This window comes from Siphateles boraxobius, unplaced genomic scaffold, assembly GCF_051911475.1.
Source record: "Siphateles boraxobius isolate OS27281-9 unplaced genomic scaffold, OSU_SipBor_1 46, whole genome shotgun sequence".
Taxonomy (NCBI): domain Eukaryota; kingdom Metazoa; phylum Chordata; class Actinopteri; order Cypriniformes; family Leuciscidae; genus Siphateles; species Siphateles boraxobius.
In genome coordinates this window covers 589,757-611,494 of record NW_027509097.1, presented here as the reverse complement: position 1 = coordinate 611,494, position 21,738 = coordinate 589,757, and the positions used below count along the sequence as shown (strand labels likewise).

Here is a 21,738-nt window from a genome sequence, read left to right as displayed (position 1 = left end):
CTTTGTTAAAAATCATCTGATGAAAATAAAGCATTGTTAGAAGAACTGCATGGTATTATAAAGTACTCATATCGGTACTTGGTATCGGCAAATCCTCAAATGTAAGTACTTGTACTTGGTCTGAAAAAAGTGATATCGGTGCATCCCTACTAGATATGTAAGGGACTCTTTTACAATGGCCATGCCAACGCAAAATAAAACAACTGTAGTCCAGTTCCTTGGAAAAGTAAAATTACTTGTCTCTTCACACAAATGAATTTTACTTAAAAATGATTTATGAACGTAATTAATAAGTAAATAAATACATGTAAATATATATATAAATAAATAAACAAAATATACAACAATTATTTAACAATTATTAAAATGAATGCATGATTTAAATGCAATAATTTATATATATATATAAATATATAAATAAAAAGCAATAAATTATGTAAATAAATCAATTTAAGTATATACACCAGTAAATCAATAAACAACTACTATTATTTTTTTAAATTATATAAAATAAATACATAATGTAAATATATTCACATAAATATGACCAGCACTGTATTTTCAAAATGACCGTAATCTTCCAATACGTTGCTCAGACATTTGCACCCTTGCGTGAAGTATGTTTCTGGTCTAAACATGAGCAACAGTGAAGCCTCCTGTGGCGTCAAACATTTCTCAGAGTATCCCAGTAAAAACACACAGTAGTTTGAGTGAGTCCTCTGAAACCAGCAAGAGATGAAGGTGATGGAGCCGTGCAAAAAAATTAAGGACATGAAAGCGTCTTGCTTTGTGAAAAAAGGAGCATGTTAAGGTGTGTGATAAGTGCATCACACATCCGAGAGAGAGAGAGAGAGAGAGGGAGAGGGAGAGGGAGAGGGAGAGGGAGAGGGAGAGGGGGAGAGAGAGAGAGAGAGAGAGAGAGAGAGAGAGAGAGGGAGAGGGAGAGGGGGAGAGGGAGAGGGAGAGGGAGAGGGAGAGAGAGAGAGAGAGAGAGGGAGGGAGAGGGAGAGGGAGAGGGAGAGGGAGAGAGGGAGAGGGAGAGGGAGAGGGAGAGAGAGAGACAGAGAGAGAGAGAGAGAGAGAGGGAGGGAGAGGGAGAGGGAGAGGGAGAGGGGGAGAGAGAGAGAGAGAGAGAGAGAGAGGGAGAGGGGGAGAGGGGGAGAGAGAGAGAGAGAGAGAGAGAGAGAGAGGGGGAGAGAGAGAGAGAGAGAGAGAGAGAGAGAGAGAGAGAGAGAGAGAGAGAGAGAGAGAGAGAGAGAGAGAGAGAGAGAGAGAGAGAGAGAATAATGAAGGTTTCATTAAAAGCTCTTCGGAGTGGCTCTCTCACACAGATGATTATCTGGTCACGCCGTCCCTCTGTTAATGAGCCTGAGACACGAGCCGGGCCTTCAGAAGCTCCACATCTCCCTCCTGAAGGCCTTGACCTGCACTCTTTATCTCTGTGTGTGTTTGTGCGTTCCTCTCCTTCTAACGAGTGTCAGTGACGCGCGTCGGGCCTGCGGGATCCGGTCGGGCGAGCGCTAACAAACATGACGGACGGCAGAACGCCTCGTAAAACGATTTGGAATCAGAGCAGGCGAAGCTCGACCCAAACCCCCGGCGGTCCACATCAGACGCCTCACAGATATGAGCTCGTGTGAGTGATGAGAGGGCATCTGGTGCTAATGAGAGACAGATTCACTTTCACCGGGGTGTCAGTCTGTTGTCTCTGGCACAGATACGCTTCCTTTCCAAAGCCAGAGTCGCACACTGACACAAACACAACACATTTACAAATCCTTCCAAATCTCACCAGCTGAAACTTTTACAGCTAAGCAAATAAGATACTAAACAAGAGGCACCAAGGCTGGGCAATGCAGTTATAAAATAAATCAAATAAATGGCATAGGTAAAATATAACTAGAAAAAATGAATATTGAAAACCACAGCATTGAGACTTCCGTTAAATTGAGTGATGAATCAAATGAATCAGTGCATCTTTTGATTCATTCAAACAGACAGTGAATAACTCCGGCTGAATATTGTTGGTCTTACAGGGCTTGAATTTTGGCGTTGGATTGCACATATTACGCGAGTTCTTTTTCGCTGTTTATTGAGCTTAAACTAAACTTCAGCCGCTAACAAGCTCAAACATGCAAGTCACTAAACAAGGACGAATCATAAAACAATGCCAAATTCAAGCAGCATAAAAGGACTAAATAAAAATAAATTAAAAATCACTGCAATATTTCCCAATGTTGCATAATTTTATATGACCAGCAAAACCTTTGTAAATATTTGATATATTGCCCTAACAGAAAAGGTTTCAAAAGTTGATAACTTAACCCTCTGGGGTCCAGAAACGCGCCGGCGCGTTTTGCTGTTGTTTTTCCACAGCAGCAACATAGACTTAAAATACTCCGTTATTTTCGGTCATATAAATAAAATCAATACATGAATATAAACTATAGAGGGTCTTCTTTTTTTGTGTACACTCACATTAACATCAAAACCGTATGCTTTTGTAAAATAAAGAAAATAAACAGGGTGTGCTTTCTGCCTCTCTGTCTCCGTTAACTTTTATTCTGGAGCACGTCTCTAAACTTAAACAAAGCTCAGCGAATACTATTCACACAAGAATGAGCAATATATCTTTATAATCATTTAAGTTTGTACTTTTAAAATATCTTATTCAAATCTAAAATAAATATTCTCTGTTTATGTAATCTATAAAAAAGAGAGAGGTGTCAGCCGATCTCATTATCGTTCTCTCAGCTCATTATTCTGCTAAACATCAGATTAATGTACTGTTTCGTCTTGCGAGGCTGTGTGAGGAATAATCCGGGGACATTTACCTCTGAACATGTGCTGGTTTATTTCATTTCGAGAAGTACGTTTTTTTTTTTATTATTGTTGTTCTAATCGCGATATCATAGTGCATGTAAACCGCAAAATGACTGTTTAAATATGAATTGCGTGTGTGAATGAATGAACTGAACAGTTTTTACCAAACCCTATTGCTATACTGAGATGAGTGAAAATCGCCTGAAATATGTTGAAATAACGTCAAAATGTCTTTGTATTAGCAACGTATGAAACTGCAAATTAATATTTATATGCCCTAATATAGGCTATCATAAAAACAACAAACGATATGCCTATGTTACAGACGAAATATGAAAGACAACAATTCGTTGACTAGTTTTGGATTGATTATTAACTGTTTACTGTAAACTAGACTACTGCCACATTGAATAAGCTTTTGTTCACCAATTTCTGCTCAAATGTTAAATATATTAGGCTATGTTTGTTTTGTCAAAAATAAAGTCATCAACTAGGATGCTATTATAGTGTTTGTTCCAATGTAGGCTTTATTCAAACTAATGAATCCTTAACTTTGAAATATGTATGATAAAATTTATACTTTAGTTTTTACAAAGAAATATTACACTTGAAATACTGTTATTTTAATTGTTGCTGTAATTGTAACCTTTTTAATGAAATAGCAAATAATATATTTACAAGGTAGATGTAAACAAAATCTTAAAAGGTCAATATAAGCCTTCTCTTCTAATTATTTATATTGTGTTTTATTAGTGACAATTTTGGGGAGAGGATACATATCCAAAACTTTCTGAAACTACAGTATGAGAATTAACTACACAATTACTAGAAATGTTCACCTTGGATATTATACAATTTGCAACCAAAAATACAAGTGGAAAAATACTATTATTTTCTAGATGTTTCCAACTGTGAGCCAATTTTGTAGTATATATATATATATATATATATATATATATATATATATATATATATATATATATATATATATATATATATATATATATATATATATTCTTTTCTTGTGTCCTTGTATTCTTTCTTGTGGCTCAGTGACACACCTGTGAAAAGCTCATTATGCAGGCTCATTACGCAGGTCTTTTGTCTTCACAGCTGTGAATCAGACCATTATACATGAGTCTCGCCCATTTCGCATATTGCCTTTCCAAACAAAAAGTGTTTTACTAAATTTAAATCAATGTAATGTTTTATGTGAATGATTTGGCAGGATGATTTTCAGATCATTTTGAAGCAAAAATCCTAGGCGAGAACATCCATTAGTCAAAAGTCTTGTGGACACATATTTAGTATGTGTTTTGTGGCCTTATTTCAGAGACTTTAAGTTTTAGTTTTTTCAATAACCATGCATAAACAATATTCTCTCAAAAATATAAACATGTACATACATCTTGCTCACATATTATGGTACTCCTGTTTGTGCTATATAGAGTGAATTTACACCTTTGCCATTAACATGTTTATAAATAACTGAAAAAAGCACAAATGTCAGAGCATGTCAGAACACCTCAAGGACCCCAAAAACAACTTGGACCCTCCGAGGGTTAAAGAAATTTAAAGGGAAAGTTCACCCAAAAATGAAAATTCTGTCAGTAATTACTCACCCTCATGTCGTTCCAGACCCATAAGACTTTTGTTCATCTTCGGAACACAAATCAAGATATTTTTGATGAAATCTGAGAGATTTCGGTCCCTCCATTGACAGCTACGCAACTGACACTTTGACGCTTCAAAAAGTTCATTGTCAAGTTCAATGTCAAAAAGTTCAATGTCAAAAGACATTGTAAAACTAATCCATATGAATTTTATGAAGAGACCGAATTGCTTTATATGTCAAACAGATTGAATTTAGGCTTAAATTATGTGAGTAAAAGCCTAAATTCAGTCAGTTAATCAAGAAAGTTCTCAGATTTAATTAAAAATATATTATTTGTCTTCCAAAGAGGAACAAACGTTTTTTGGAATGACATGAGGGTGAGTAATTAATGACAGAATGTTCATTTTTGAGTGAACTATCCCTTTAAACAAGACAACCAAAAACTTGAAAGTCCGTCAAGAAAGTTGAAAACAGAAAACAGATACGACACTCTCGAGATTGACACCCATGAGTTTAAGATGAGAGTGGAATATTCCAGTATTTTCTGACTTCTTTACCTCTCAGGAGACAAAAAGCTTTTGTTCTCACTCAGCGTCTGATGAACATCAGGTCACCGTGAGCACTTAACCGCCACACTGATGCGTTTCCTGTGTAAATGCTGCCATGAGAATGGGATGAGAGGGCCTCTACGTTAATGAGCTTAAACAGGAGGAGTAGCGAGAGATCAAACCACTCCTCATCCTGAGGGATGAAGGGAAGGAAAGCCTACGCCACATAAAAGAATACAGCGCTAAGCTGCGTGCAGGGGCAATGAGCGGGGATATACAGCCTTATCAACGGCTTTCAGCTTCTAATTAGCAGCTTAGAAACAGTGAAAAGCGTCGGTCGTGACAACAGTCGTGGGTGGAGAGCAGGAGACGAGGCGAACGATCAATGAAAAACACCACGCAGGCGTCAGAGAGAGATAGAGAGAGGAATCTAGGCCTGTCAGACCAAAACAAGAACGGCTCTGCGTTCACGTTGGCTCGTGTTGCGTTTGCGACGTACTCGACTCTCTAATGCAAATGAAATATTGACGTTCTTTAGACAGCCACTTCACTGCATTGCTCTCTAATGATGCTCTAGTTTATTCTGTGGATAACCGTATTGATCCAGAGAGAAATATTAAACATTGATTTGTGATTCGAAAGCTAGAAATAGTGAGCACTGTACCGTATGTCATGCCTCGGGAGAGAAAGAGCCCGCACTTCAAGTCAGAGAACAAAATTATTATTCCCATTAAACAGAAATATTAAAAGCTTGTGGAGTTGAAAATGTGGTTAATTCTTTAGCAAACTAGAATGATTTCTTCTTTAAGAAAAATCGATCAATCACAGAAAACTCAGGACTCAACAATAAAGATCAGTGTGAGAACGGTTTCGAAATTTAGACATGCTCCATCAAGCCAGAGCTGTAAGCATGCAAGTATAAATATGAATTACAAAAAAATTGTTTTGTTTTTTTGGGGGGGGGTTGACTGTTGACAATATATGCTGATTTAAGCGAAAACATTCAATAATTTACAGATTTTTTTTTCCATATTTACACACCCATATAGATACATAAACACAACAAATTGTAATTCTTTTTAAGTATTTGATTGTTAATCTAAATTATTTTTATATAATTTTTGCATATATAAAATCCAAAAAAACATATACACTGCCTGTCAAAAGTTAGGAAACATTGTTATTTTTTAATGTTTTTGAAAGACTTCTCTATTTATTTATTTATTTATTTATAAATATTTTATATATTAAATAAATGTATATAAATAAATAAAATCCACAAAAATTTGCATAAATAAATACATATTATAAAAACAAAACAAAAAAACATTCATTTTAAGTGCAATGGAAATGTTTGGAATGTAAAAATCAGCATCCGATTTTAACATAAAAAGCATCTCTCCAGCAATATGAAACTACCAAGCGCAATCATCAACCACCAAATTATCACCGACTGCGAGAAGCTCTCAGAGAAACTCTACACAGCTTGTTCAAAGAGCTTCTTCAGACTTATTGAGGTAATGAGTGATTTGTACATGTCTCTCTGTAGCCAGAACATGGTCATATTGATAAGGCAATAATTAGCAGGTTGAGCTGTGTGATTAATTTGCTAATTGCTGCATTGCGCTGTGCCTGAATGCAAAGGCCAAACACACAACGAACAAACATGCTGAGTCCTCAATAACACACACACACACACACACACACGCACACACCTTACATAACCTTTACTTTCAGGCCAAACACTCGCTGTTAAACAGATTCAAACATTGCTTTAAATATAGACTGGCTAACAATATGCAATGCAGTGCATTTCTTTTTTTTTCTTTTTTTTTTAAATGAACAAGCCTCTGAAAGATGCTTTGTACAATCTAGTGCATGAAATCAACAGGAAAGCAATACATTTCTCTGTCAAGTGATTCAAAGACAGACTTCATTTCACATGTTGAATGGCAGCTCTCTGGGTGCCGTCTGCAAAATAAACGACATCAATGCTGATGCGTCACATTCCAAAATGCATTTTGAACGGGGGGTTTGGGATATAGAGAGTGTTAAATGTCTCTTTCAATCTGTTCATCTGAACGCTCTGTCAGCGAGACAGGAATACCAGTATTACCAATATTTAAATAAAGCTATAGACACAAGGTCTCTTGCATCTGAATGATTTTACATTAAGCGGTGTTTTAAGGAATGACACAAACCTTTTTTTTTTCACCAGCTATAAATTACTAAAAAAAAAAAAAATGCTGAAACAAATTAATACATTTACTAATATATAATTAATCATTTATTCAAAATGTATCTTGTAATTTTTCATACTCACTTGATTAAAAGAAGCGTTAGCTCTAGTGTCAGTTCCAAAATCTAAAATCTACCAGCAATGAATAGCCTAACGCACCACAAAATGAGTAAATATGGTAAAAAAATATGTCTGTTTTTGATTATGTATCCCTTCATTGCTACAATTAAATAAATTAAAGTGCAGCATTATATCAACCATCAGTCACAATCAGCTCTCAAGTTGCCTTCTCATTTTTTTTTCTTCAGAAAACTTGATAAGTACTTTTTTTACAAGGACTTTGAAAATGGCTTATCCAATCACATTTCAGAACTCGAAATACAAATATGTGATAAAATCCAGCATACAGGTCTGTAAGTGCACAGACACTCTCTCCTTCAACAGACAGAAGTTTGTTCAGTCTGCTAAAGTGATATAATCCCTCGCTCCACCATCCCAATCTCTCACACACATTCACTCTTTCACTCTCAATTTCACCCCATCTCTCCATCTCTGCTCTCTAATCGTGGAGTTTAAAGTGACTCATCCCAGGAATCAGATGTGTAGTGGACGCTGGATTATCTCCGGCACATAAGACGGACGCTCCAGATGATAAATCCCACAATGCAACACCCGCAGACCAAATGCACCCAGAAGAAGGAGCTTACACGCTCATACTTATCTTTACACACCCAAGGGACATCAACTCTATAAACTATTTTCTACAGGGACACGGAGAGAGAAACATAATAAAGATCATTAAACTTCCTTGAATCTGAAGTTCTTAATGCACTGCTTTACGTCAAAGGAAAATATAACAAAACAGCAGCTTTAGCCATTTTTTATTTTTAGATAAAAAAAAATTTGATCCGCTTGACAGCTCTAGTAACTAAACATTCGTATTGTGCATGATTCATATATAAGAAGATACTATTAAATACTAGCCAAATCTTAATTTAGGCACTGTTTTAGCACACTTGCATTTGGTTCTGGCTCAATTCTGGTACTTTTCATAATCTAATGAATTCATAAAATACTCATTACATATACTGATTAACTCAGGAATGTCATAAAGAAGTAAACTGTGCTGTAAAAATACTTTTGATTGACAAATAAACCCTTTCTATTGTTGATCTCAAGACTGACGGCATATATTGTGAGTTCCTGAGCGCATCTGACGCTCTTCCTGTGGCATGCATGTAGAATTGTGCTGAAGCTGGGTTTGTTTTGTGCTGCACACACAGTAAGGTCTGTTTTCTCTGTGCTGCAGTGTGGAGCTGGACTTTAAACTGCAGGAAGATAAGCTACAGCCTCTGATGAAGAGATTGTGTCCAACGGAGGAGTCCCTGTTCCCCCCTCTGCCCTATCCTCAGGAGACCATCGGCTCCACGCCCAAACGCAAGTCCAAAGCGGAGGCCAAGAAACACGCGCGCTGGAAACTCTGGTTTCTGTGACCGCAGGATTACATACACCACTTTATTATGCTTTTGATCATATTTTCAAGAAGGGAGTACGACAGAATGCAACGCTTCGTGTGCATCTGTTCACTTGCTTAGTTATGCCCGCTTTTGATCAGGATGAAGTGGAAAAAATACTATCAGTTTTTTTTTTTTTTTTTTTTCCCTTCGGTACTTTATGGATGCGAGTACTGAACTTGGTTTGGAAATAATCGCAGCCAGCACTGAACAAATAAAATATATGTATATTTAACAGAGAAGAAGAAAAAAACGGAATTCGCTTCCGGAAAAAAGGAATAATGAGACTATTTCCCTCAAGCAGAGCGTGACATTTTTTTTAAGAGAGTGAGAGACATAACTGGATCAATAACAAATCTTGCTTTACAATTATTATTTCTTTTTTGGTCCTCATCCTGCTAAAGGTCTGGAAAATCAGGAGGATATTTAAAACACAAACAGGACACAAGCTTTTCATTTTGGTCTTCTCTTCCTCATGGAAATCGACTCAATCGCAACATTAAATCGAAGCACAACTCTTCAGATGCACTGGATGATGATTCTCACAGAGGACTTCATGGATTTAAAACTCACTAGAGGATGTAATTATTTGCAGATCAAACCGGTGAAGTCACACAACTAATTAATTATATGAGATTTATATGGAAATAATCTTACAAGCCTCTGTGAATTCATATAAAATTTCATATACTATTATTACCAGTTAGGAAAAAAGTATGACTTATTTTTCTAGATTCTTAATAATCACACATTTAAAGATTTTCTAGAACACTATATATAAGCTTCTCTCACTTATTGGATTATTGAAATTATAGGAAGCGTTTTCAGATCAGTGTCTGTTAATTTTAAATTATTTAATTTCAAATAATGTTTATCTAATGCAACTACAGACATAACCATGGAAACAACGGTAAATGTTTACCTTTCTGTGACAGGAAGTCATGTGATACACAGTCATATAGCTGCAATCACACTAGACTCTGATGAGCTGATCTGCTTATGGAAAAAAGACGATTTAACAATATTTAAGGATCTAAATGTCACAGATTGACCTCTTGGTGCAATATATATAAAAAAAAAAAAAAAAGTACAAAGCTGAACATTTTGTAGTGTTGCAGGAAAGTAGATTAAATTGATATTTTAACGTTTTAAATTAATTTTTAATGTATTTTACTTTAAAAAAATTAGATAGAATCCCTAGAGTGTGACATCTTGTCCTGTCTAGTGTGACCGCATTCTTGACATCTGCACTGAATCAACGTTCCTATGGAAAAGAAAAATGATGAAGAACACCAGAGGAAATAAGGTATCGTTGAGCATGTGTGTGTGTGGCGGGTCTTACAGGAGGTAATTGAAAGTCAGAGGGTAATAAGAGCAGGTCGACTCTTCTTCTCCATTACAATGTTCAGAAAGGAAATTCAGTCACAGGTGAACAAAAACATGTTCAGGAGATATTTCAAAAGAAAGAAAGAAATTATATACATTGCCAAAAAAATGAAGTGAAAATGAAACCAACATTTTTTTGCGCATTGTGGCTTTATTTTTGTATGACAATATAACAAATTTCCCCCAGAATTCTCATAATTAATACTCATTATCTTTCTCAATGTATGGAAGATCTAATGAATATATATAGTACCTCAAAAAAGTGAGTACACCCCTCAAATTTCAGCAAACATTTTAGTAAATCTTCAAGGGACAATACTATAGAAATGAAAGTTGGATATATTTTAGAGTAGTCAATGTGCTGCTTGTATAGCAGTATTTATTTACTGTCCACTGAAAATAACTCAACATTATTGTCAAAATAGCTGGCAACAAAAGTGAGTACACCCTAAGTGATAATAGCTGTACGTCGTTTAACCATGCAAAGCCACATGTCCTATTCATCATGTTCATGTTTTTGTCTGCTTGACAGGATCATACAAATGTGTATATCTTGTATTAGAGCAGTTAAAATGTATGCTTTGAGTACAATTCTCTCATACTGACCACTGGATGTTCAACATGGCACCTCATGGCAAATAACTCACTGAGGATTTGAATTGTTGCTCGCCACAAAGATGGCCTAGACTATAAGACTGGTAGCACCCTGAAACTGTGTTACAGTACAGGCCAGGGTCATGCTGAGGTATTCCAAGACGGGATCCACTCGTAACAGGCCTCGCAAGTGTCAATCAAAGACGTTGCCTCGTGCTGTGCGTCAGGTGCAGAAGCTGGCTTCAAAACACCGACGCATGATCGTGCCAGCATTGCTTTAGAGGTTGCAGAAGCGGACGGTCAGCTTGGCAGTGCTCAGATCATACGCCACACACTCCAACAAGTCAGTTTGCATGGCCGTCGTCCCAGAAGGAAGCCTCTTCTGAAGCTGGCTCGCAAGAAAGCCCACAAACAGTTTGCTGAAAGCAACCTTGTCCAAGAGCATGAATTACTGGACCCATGCCCTGTGGCCTGATGAAACTAAGATAAACTTGTTTGGCTCAGATGGTGTCCAGCATGTGTGGTGAGGAGTACAAAGAAAATTGTGCCTTGCCTACAGTCGAGCATGATGGTGGTAGCATGGTCTGGGGCTGCATGAGTGCTGCTGGTACTGGGGAGCTGCGCTTCATTGAGGGAAACATAGATTTCAACATGTACTGTGACCTTCTGAAGCAGAACATGATGCCCTCCCTTCAGAAACTGGGCCGAACGGTATGATAACGACCCTAAACACACCGCCAATATGACAACTGCCTTGCTGAGGAAGGTGAAGCTGATGGAGTGGCCAAGTATGTCTCCAGACCTGAACAATATTGAGCACCTGTGATCCTCAAGCGGGAGGTAGAGAAGCACTGTGCGTCTAACAGCCAGCAGCTCCGTGATGTCATTATGGAGGAGAGAAAGAGGGTCCCAGCAATAACCTGTGCATCTCTGGTGAACTCTATGCCCAGGAGGTTTAAGGCAGTGCTAGATAACAATGGTGCTCACACAAAATATTGACACTTTGGACACAGTTTTGACATGTTCATCGTAGGGTGTACTCACTTTTGTTGCCAGCTATTTTGACAATAATGGCTTGTAAGTTATTTTCAGAGGACAGTAAATATATACTGCTATACAAGCAGCACATTGACTACTCCAAACTATATCCAAGTTTCATTTAGTATTGTCCCTTGAGAAAATATAGTAAAGAGAGAGAGAGAGAGAGAGAGAGAGAGAGAGAGAGAGAGAGAATTAATATATATATATATATATATATATATATATATACATATATATATATATATATATATATACATATATATATACATATATACATATATATATATATATATATATATATATATACATATATATATATATACACACACACACACACACACACACACACACACACACACACACACACACGTACATACAAAGTATATACCGCTGTCGGGCAGAAACCTTGTATCTCTATATTTTGTGGTCACTCTTTACGTCTGTCTGTGGGTTTTGCAAATATTTAACCAATGAAAAGTATTAAAAAGAGCTTGTGACCAAACCTCGTAACTCCATTGGATCCTCAAACTGTCAGTCAAACCTCATAAATCCTCTCACCTCTATCGTGAAAGAGGTGCAGACCTGGTTGTTTGCAATGCAAGGGTAAATAAAGAACTGGTTCTTTGAATAAGTACAGCATTTTTTTTTATACTCAAGAAAAACTTTTTACACACATATATATATACACATATATATATATATTATGTATTTTTTAATAACATGAGATTGACCAAATGACAGAAAACACAGTGTCCACAGCTACAGTAAACGTAATAACCTGTAAGTTGATGAAAACGTAATATGATGCACTTACTGCCTCGGATAAGATAATTCTAATGACGGACAAAACATGCATGTACGTCAATCTCCGTGTTTCGCTGGTCAAAGGCCTCATAACTCCATTTGAGCTTGATTTTGGTAAAATGTTAATAATCTAACGACACATGCAAGTGTCTGACCACATATAAAGCCACATTATAAATGTTGACAACACAGTGTTAAATTAATTAAAAAACACTGTGTTTTCCATTTCCTGAAAAGTAGAGATATTTGGGGATACAAGTTTCTGCCCGACAGTGCCGAAATATTAATATATATAAAACATGCATTTAATAAATTTTGCATTCATTTACAGTAATGAGTATTGCTGGGGGAAATATGCTTAATTGTAAAATGAAAGTCAATACAACCACAGAGAGAGATGAACAAACACATGAAAAAGAGTATAAAATGGAGCATGGAGAGTCAGAGCGATACGGACAGAAAGAATCACACACAACCTGCAATGCTAAAACATCTCTCTGCTTCAGCTGACACACCAACAGTCTACAGGGAGAAGATGCCTTGTTCTTTCCTGACAACATACAGGTCTCATACACACTGCAAAGTGACAACCTCATTTATCGAGTCGAGACGTACCGCCGTCTGCGTGATTTGCTACCACTGGACCTGCAAAAGTGAAACGCACATCTCAAACGCATTAACTTGTTCAGTCGGGTTCTGTACACACTTTGTGGATTTAATGAACATTCAGTTTACACTTTCAGTGATTGAAAGGCAATGAAATCGTCATTCCCATATACATCAGAACTCTGTGTGCACAGAAACGGGTTAAAGAGGAGTGACAGCCGTACTGAAAATCAAACACCCCTTTTTATCGGAAAGTAAGTTTACTGATTTCATCCCAGACCAAAATCCCAAGAGCAAAGCATTCTGGGAATGTCACGTCAGAGTCCCATCCAGAGATATGTGCCAAAGTCTTTTAAAAAGGGCAAAATAAACCAATTAACGGACAGGAAAAAAAAAAAAAAAAAACATTTCCACTGATTTGACTCTCTCTCTCTGGTGTATGTTGGCAACTTCAGAAACACAAGACGAGCCGTCCCCTCGCACCACAACAGTTGTGACTCTCAATAGCTCTACTGTAGCCTAAAGAGACGATTAGATGTTTTTCTGTTCCTTAAAAAGTGCAATTGATTTATTATGTGCAATATTGTGTATTTTATACAGTTTTTAAAACTATTTACTATACAAAATAAAACATGAAAAATACAAAGAATGGCTCTATTATCTGAGTACTGGGAAATCTGTCTGTATAATGCATTTCATAGTACTTTTTATACACAGGCATGTATATGAATAAATTAATACAATTATATAAATACATTTTAATTTTAATTAAAAAAAACAGAAAAATTGCTATAAAAATAACACTGACTTTTCTATGGTGGTACTCACGTCAGGATTGTGTAGTGTAGAAATTCACTGAAAATTTGGTAATTTAGTCTTTTGGGACACTACTGTCGTGCTGCAGATGCTAATTGTTGGAATGTGTAATGTGAGAAAAGCAGCTTTGCCTTTTAAGAAAGTGGAATCTCAATATCTCGTCCACCATGATGTCGCCCTACCAGATTAGACAAGATAAGATTAAACTATAGGAGCAGTGAGGAGGGGAGAAAATAAATAAATAAAAATACATCTAGAAAACATGCTGAGTACGATTCACTCCAGATGGCAACAGTAAGTTCATAGGATTGATTCTGTGGAATTACTTTTACAGCGTGTCTGTACATGCACATCACACATATTGGCTAAACAAATATTGAGAACAAAAATACTGAGCTATAACACAAAGAACCACCAAACACATGTAAATGCAGATGAGAAGCTGTGCTAAGCCACCTGTTTTTATTTATTTATTTGTCAAAGGGATCCTCAATGTATTTCTCTCTCTTTCTTACTTTCATTCCCGAAGCAAAGCAAAAGACACTCTGAGAGTTATTAAAATTCTCCAGGTCACAATGAAGGAGTTTGTGAGCGTTTGTGTTTATTAAGCAGGGAATTCCCATGCAGGCTTGCAGCGGCAACCATTCAGTATTTCCCTTGCGAGAGAGTTTGAAAAACTCATCTGAAATGCACTTAAAGGAAGACTGTCAGCAAAAACCTTCAGATATAAAAAAAAAAATCAATCCAATGAGCCTCTCTATCATCACAAATGTATATTTAATGCACTGAGAATGTGGTGAGAATGTAAATCTAAGAGGATTTTGCTGCACTGATGCTGCAGACGGCACCTGCTGTCAGTCCTGAAATTACAGTCAAACAGAGCAGCCAATCAAAGCCTTGTTCCTTCACCTGGCCCCTCCTACTGCAGACAAATGGGAGGGGCTGAACATACTCTGAATACACACAAGTACGGATCCTGATAAAGACAAGACTGCATATTAGAGAGATATGAAAAGCGCCTGAAAGGCGTAGATGAGGATTATAAGGCTCTACAATGCAACAAAGACAGAGAAAACATCAGACATAAAAAGATCAGAAAATACAAGCCGAAAAAGTAGTCGGATCATGCAAAACTCGCTGTCATGATGCTATAGTGAGCTGCTAAGCAGTTGTTTGAGTGGTTTTTAGGTTTTTTGGTTGCATTAGTGTACATTAGGTCAGTGGTTATATTCCGTAATTGAGATCCTCCATCCACGGGACCTTTAGAGTCATTATATTGTCAAATTGTGAATACAAGCACTCCTCTCTCCAATATTACCTCTCCAACAAACCACACAATGGCATATTCATGGTTGATAATCGAGAACGATCTTTAAGATTCAGAGTTTTTGAAGTTTAAGAAGATTTTCTTTCAGGACTCTTTCTTTACTGTACTTGCACATCAGCATGCAGGACGTGTGTGGCTGTGCTGATCAGACTCATTTGAATTCTAGACTCACATGCAGCAAAACCACAGAGAAAAGTGAATGCATAAATCTGAATCTAAGCAACAGAGCCCTGACGAACAAGGTCACAGTGGAAGAGCTGCCTACAGAGACCACACACACACACACACACACACTAAATGTACTATCAATCTACACACAATCCTGAAAACTGAAACTGCAACACATGCATTCTTAAACATGCTCAGCCTATACATAACAGTATACAAGCACACATATTCAATCACAGAGAGACAAATCTTTAATTCTCAGACCTCCAGATACTGAAATTCAGCATTAAATAATGACATTTTCAGATGTCTCAAAGCAGGGGTGGGTTTTTGAGCCTTCGGCGATGCTCTGAAATGGCTTAAAAATGGTTCAACCAACATTTAAACCATTGAGGGCCAATTATATTATACTTTTGAAAGGCTACACCTTCGACTGTATGGATACGCTAGCGTACACGTAAAAAAAAAGTTAAGTTGCTTTGGTTAAAAGCGCAAGGCAATGCTGTCATATTCACAATTTGCCTGTACAAGACAGGGATTTACTGCAAATCTCAGCAAAGAGTATATGTACCCTGAGAGCAATGAATGGGCATTATATGACGTGACCATTAGGATTTGAGTGTATGGAGTTTAGAGACCTTGTAACATAAGCAGGGCAGAAAGAGTGTATTTCGAGCATATGGCTGTAAACACATATGGTGCAATGCTGCCAATTGAGATCCAGCAATCCAGTGACTTCCCCATGAAATCAAAATTGAATTTTTTAATAGAATATTGTAGTGTTTATTATAAATGATTTATCCATCTACATCATTATTCATTCAAAGTATCCCCCCCCCCCATCATCTCTTCTCCTCTCTGATGATGTGTTCACCAGTTTGCAAATGTTTATTACTTTTAAATGTTTATTAATTTTAAAGTTGGTGGATCTCTACATTCGCTGTTTGTCTTTTTTGAAACATGTAGACTCCAGTCTCCATTAACTAAAATTGCATATACAATTGCTATAATTTGTGTTCCACATAATAAAGAAAGTCATATGGGTTTGGGATGAAGTGAAGACCTAATTGAAGATATACATTTTTGCGTGCACTATTCCTTTAAACACATAAACGGGTGGATAAGAGGGGGAAGAAGGGGGATGTTTAGCATGCAAATGGAGAGATGTGGCTGTAAAAGACAAGGACAGCCACTACCAAGAGCCTAAAGCTCTCTAACTGCTAAACTATCCCCTTACAACTGATCTCAGATCAGCTCAGACTGGATGAAATAATAAACAGCAGCAACATAAAGCCATGTGTGTTCCTGTTGGCAAGCACACAGCAATCACAGGAGCTGTAAAACAGTGCCAAAAGACGTTGCACATTCACACCATCTGGACAAACAGCATGGTGAAATCAAATCAACGCTAGCACTGACAAATTAACAGATCAACAGTGATCAAAAGACAGAGAAATATTTACAATGGCTCATATTTATACACGCACTAGGTGGAGAGGCGCTGTTCACACTGCACACAAATGCACTGATTTAACCAATGGTGTGAGTTTAGGGGTGGGGCTATCAGTTTGGTGACCAATGGAGGATGAGTGAGTGTCTGAGAAACTGTGTAAACAGTTGTTGTAGTTTTATATGGTAGCACTAGGAGCACATAAACTACACACTCCAATGGAGGATGAGTTAGTGTTTGAGAAACTGTTTGTAAACAGTTGTTGTAGTTTTATATGGTAGCACTAGGAGCACAGAAACTACAAACTCCAGCTTAATGGCTGTCCAAACCACCAAAACTAAGGATTTGAGTCAGATATGACAAAAAAATAATATTTTTTGCTGCCTATCTGAACAAAGCCTGACAGTGACCATGTGTGTGCATGTGCGTGTGTGTGTGTGTGTGGGGCCATTTGATGATTGCAGACAACAGTCCGATTACACTGCTGTGGTAGAACACACAGTCTAACCACGGACACAGGAAGCCGAAAATGCGAGACAATCCCAGAGGAACCCTGTGACGAAGAGAGACACACTTACTATGAGAAAAGAGTCTCGTCCCATGGAGATCACAGTCCTGTTTACTGTCCTCAGAAGCTTCTCCATTATGATCTGTACATGCCACTGCGTCGGACCCTAAAACGACACAGAGACAGAAATATACCACAAATAAATGACTTATCCACACAAACAAACATTAAACTCAAACATCTCTGGTGGGTGACATTCAGTGATGGGGGAATTCCATTGAACTGACAAAAAACACAAAAATATTAAGCAGAATTGTTTTCAACAATGATAATCAGAAATGTTTCTTGAGCAGTAAATCAGATTATTAGAATGAATTCTGAAGGATCATGTGACACTGAAGACTGGAGTAAAAAATTCAGCTTTGATCACAGGATTAAATTACATTTTAAAATATAAAAGTTATTTTACGCTGTAATAATATTTCGCAATGTTACTGTTTTTACTTTATCATTGATCAAATAAATGCAGTCTTGATGAACAAAAGACTTTTCAAAAACATCAAAACAAAAAAATAGACTTCAAACTTTTGAACAGTAGTGTAGTTTAATTAGCTTTGGACATAACCAATTAGTGATGGCAATAATTGTGTTGAACTGAGCTGTAAAGTTTTCCGCACAGTCAGCGCTGCAGGGACTAGCGCTGCCCTCCTGGTGCCGTGTTCACTAGTCAAAGGAAGATACTAAATTAACAGATATTGAAATAGTCAGTATAATAAAGATAGTTCTTCAAATTTCACTGGTGTAAAATAAACTGCATTGCATCCTGTCGCTGTGTGTTCGTTAGTGGAGATCCAGCTAGACTCACAGCAGATCGTCAATTATTAAACAGAGGATGCAGCTGATCTCCAACCAGCGACGAGAGAGCTCTGTGCTCGACTGTGACGTGTGTATTACGCAACACATGCTCAATTATCAAGTAAACACAAATACTCGCACAATGGTTCAAAGGATGCTTCACCCACAGCACCATGAAGTGGGAGAATCAGTGACGTGCGGATATGTGTGTGTGTCAAGCAGTGTTTTATTAGTATCACTGAGGGTACCTAGGGTATTCATTTTTATTTCAGTTTTAGTTATTATACACAGTTTATATATATATATATATATATATATATATATATATATATATATATATATATATATATATATGTATATGTATATGTATATTGTATACTATATATGTCATAGTTTATTTCATTTCAAGTAACTTTTTTTCTTTCTTTTTAGCTAACCTAATAAGCCTAGTGAAAAGATGGGGAGACAAAACCAAATTAAAGAAAAGTTATTATGCATAGTTTAATATGCAGTTTACTTTATTTCATCATACTTTTATTCAAAACCAGCCAAAATACTAAATGCACCCAGTTCAAATATTTTATGCAAATGAGGCTTATCATAGAAAGCACTTATTCTAAAAGTAGCAGTAGAGGGGATTTCATCTAACAGAGACATTTGTGGAAGTTTTCTATTGATCATGGCGGCAATAACTGATCGACTGATGGAGAAGAGCATTTTAACTGGGCAGATCTCCAGAAGTGCTGCGCAGTCGAGTGGTCACCGAAGAGGCCAATTAACAGTCGTAATAAGAGCCAGAAATTAATTAACTTTAATTAAATAAACTTGCATCTCTGACTGGGTCACATGCAGGTCATTGAAGTTAAAGGAGGACATGAGATAAAAACACACACAGATTAGCCAATCAATGTTGTTTCAAACCTGGTAAAAGCATACTTGACTTTTTAGGCTTTTAAGTAATAATTATTTCCATCACAAAATGCTATGATTTTATAAGGACTGTAAGAAAAAAAAATCGATACACGTAAATAACATGATATTATATTTGGCGATACTGTATCGCTATTTATTTGTTTACCTCCAAGATTCATGGCGGTGGAATTGTGTTGGGTTATAACCCGACCGATGGCAGTGTTATCTCAGAGAGTTAGCATTAGCATACCGGCTGCCGTCGCGGTGTACAGTGCTAAAGTGTGGACTCATTTTGGCTTCCACTATAAAGAAACCACTAAGGAGATCAGCAAGAGTCGATTGCAAAATAAGCCATGCTAAATTCCAATACTCAGGATACACACTGAATCTGAGAGCTCACTTATCCGCACTGCTGAGAGAGCCGTTTCGATAGAATATACAAATATGAACAGCACGCTTTCCTCTCAATAACAAAGTAAACCCAGCAAAAATGACAGCCATGAGAAAAAAAAAGTTTATGTTTAATATGTTTGCACCAGCTCCAGTGAAGGCATGTTTATATAGCACTTTATTCAATAGATGTTGCTTTAAAGCAAGAAACTTTACGGTATTATATAAAAAACAGTGCCATGCAGTCATGGAGTGGACTATGCATTTTCTCTGATTAAATACTTGAGAAATTAAAAACTGATATACTGTGAACTTTGGTAGGATTCAAGATTATAGCCTATTTATTTCAATATTTTCTCTTTACTTGGATTGCACAAAATAGTGATTAGTAATATAAATGCATATCCAGATTCCACTGTTTTGATTAAATAAAAGTATTTACTCAGTGTTTATGCATATGGTGGTGTGTTCTTAATGACCGTTTCTCAAAAATGATATACTCTTCACAAGAAAACAAGGAATATCGCAATATATTGTATCCTAACCCCTGTATCGTGATAAGTATCGTATCGTATTATTGGCGATACACAGCTTGGATTTTCCATTTTAGTGTTAACTACTCCTATAAGAAACCGAGAATGTGTGTGTGTGTTTCTCACCACGTCCTTCCTGTAAAGCACCTCCAGGATGTTGCTGAGAAGCTGACAGCAGGATTCCAGCTCTTCATGATTCTCCAGATGAAGTTTCAGCTGCTCCGTCATCAAAGGCAACAGGATTTCTCTGCAGTCTACACAAACACACACACACACACACACACACAGAAAGGTGAAATAGTCCATTCACAACCTGAAGTAACCATATAGGCAGATTTACTCAGCCAATCAAATCCACAAAAGAACATAAATAAAATCAATCAATAATTTAATAAAATCAACAAAAGAATATGGAAATAAAAATAATTTTAAAACCAAAAAATCAAGTTTTAAAAGTTAAAACATTAAAAAAAATATGCAATTGCAAAACGAAATATTAAAATAACCATGAAATATTTAGGAAGCTGTACTATTTGTATCAGGGTTATTATTATTAAAAAAAAAAAATTAAAAAAACTAAAACGCAAAATAATAATAAAAAAGCATTAAAAAAAACCTCAAAAATGACTAACACAAAAAAATTACTAAAACGTTTACGGTAATTAATATGAAATCGGAAAATATGAACAGAATCTAATTAAAAAATATAATTAAATTATTATATCTCGATGCAAAAATTACATCGATTTGTTGGTGACTAGACAAATGTAAGCAGATGAGTGGCACGGATCTTAATGAAAATATAATAAAATAATATAAATAATATAGTAAAAAATATATACATATTTTTAAAATGCTGAATAAAAAAACAGAACTATTTTAATATATTAAAAACAAAAAAGTAAGAAAGAAATAAATAAATAAATGTGTACTATGCACTGTCAAGTGGATCACTTGGGAATAGTTGGCTCAAAATGGCTTAATAAAAGACTTTAAAATATCTCTAATGCTTCATTAGAGAGCACATCTCATACACAGACTAACACACACTTCACTTTAAAGTGCAGAGACTGACATGTGCTGCACAACTACAGTGAAGAATTCATAATAAATAAAATAATAAGGGGGCGTGGCACAAAATCTGTCTATCAACATGGGATGCGGGGCTTTGTGAGTGTGTGAGAGATGCATCAATGTATTTTTTTTCTTCTTCAATGAGAAGTCATTACTGGAGCAAACACACACAGGAACTCCCGCTGGCCTTCCTGAAAGCTCATTTGTCATGCTGTTCGGGCCAGTTTAAAATCGTACAAATAAATCCACACTATCCTTTTACGAGTGCATGCACAATACGCTCATGCATTTAATAACTGACCTGCCCGTGAACTTTTGAGACATCACTTCACAAGCCAAAATTAAAATCCAGTTCACAGCTGAATAAATGACCGCATCTGACATCAGCAGCGAGCTGTGCATTTTAAAAAATCTGCCAAATGAATAAATGTAAATATTTCAGAGAAGAAAAAGTCTAGAAGGATAATTCACAGACATGTTGTGACCTGTCTGATGCACACTGAAAAAAAAAACATGTAAAAAACAGTCTCAAAAT

The 21,738-nt window shown here is 36.5% G+C and overlaps 2 protein-coding genes and 1 long non-coding RNA gene across 5 annotated transcripts in view; 2 read left to right on the top strand and 1 right to left on the bottom strand.

Annotated features, from left to right (window-relative positions):
• Positions 1–9,892, top strand: part of insyn2a (inhibitory synaptic factor 2A) — a 44,027-nt gene extending 34,135 nt beyond the window's left edge. Inside the window, exon 4 of the mRNA XM_077200275.1 lies at positions 8,535–9,892. Coding sequence (XP_077056390.1) covers positions 8,535–8,718 — 184 coding nt within the window. The 3' untranslated portion in view covers positions 8,719–9,892. The remainder of the gene's footprint in view (positions 1–8,534) is intronic.
• The window catches only part of dock1 (dedicator of cytokinesis 1), a 252,549-nt gene that overhangs the window by 130,016 nt on the left and 100,795 nt on the right, over positions 1–21,738 (bottom strand). For all 3 annotated transcript variants that reach the window (XM_077200233.1, XM_077200232.1, XM_077200234.1), the window contains exons 26-27: positions 20,256–20,383; positions 17,510–17,605 (exon numbers count right to left, since the gene is read on the bottom strand). In XM_077200233.1, coding sequence (XP_077056348.1) covers positions 17,510–17,605; positions 20,256–20,383 — 224 coding nt within the window. The remainder of the gene's footprint in view (positions 1–17,509; positions 17,606–20,255; positions 20,384–21,738) is intronic.
• Positions 1–21,738, top strand: part of LOC143709691 (uncharacterized) — a 759,555-nt gene that overhangs the window by 651,528 nt on the left and 86,289 nt on the right. The gene's annotated exons all lie outside the window — the stretch shown is intronic.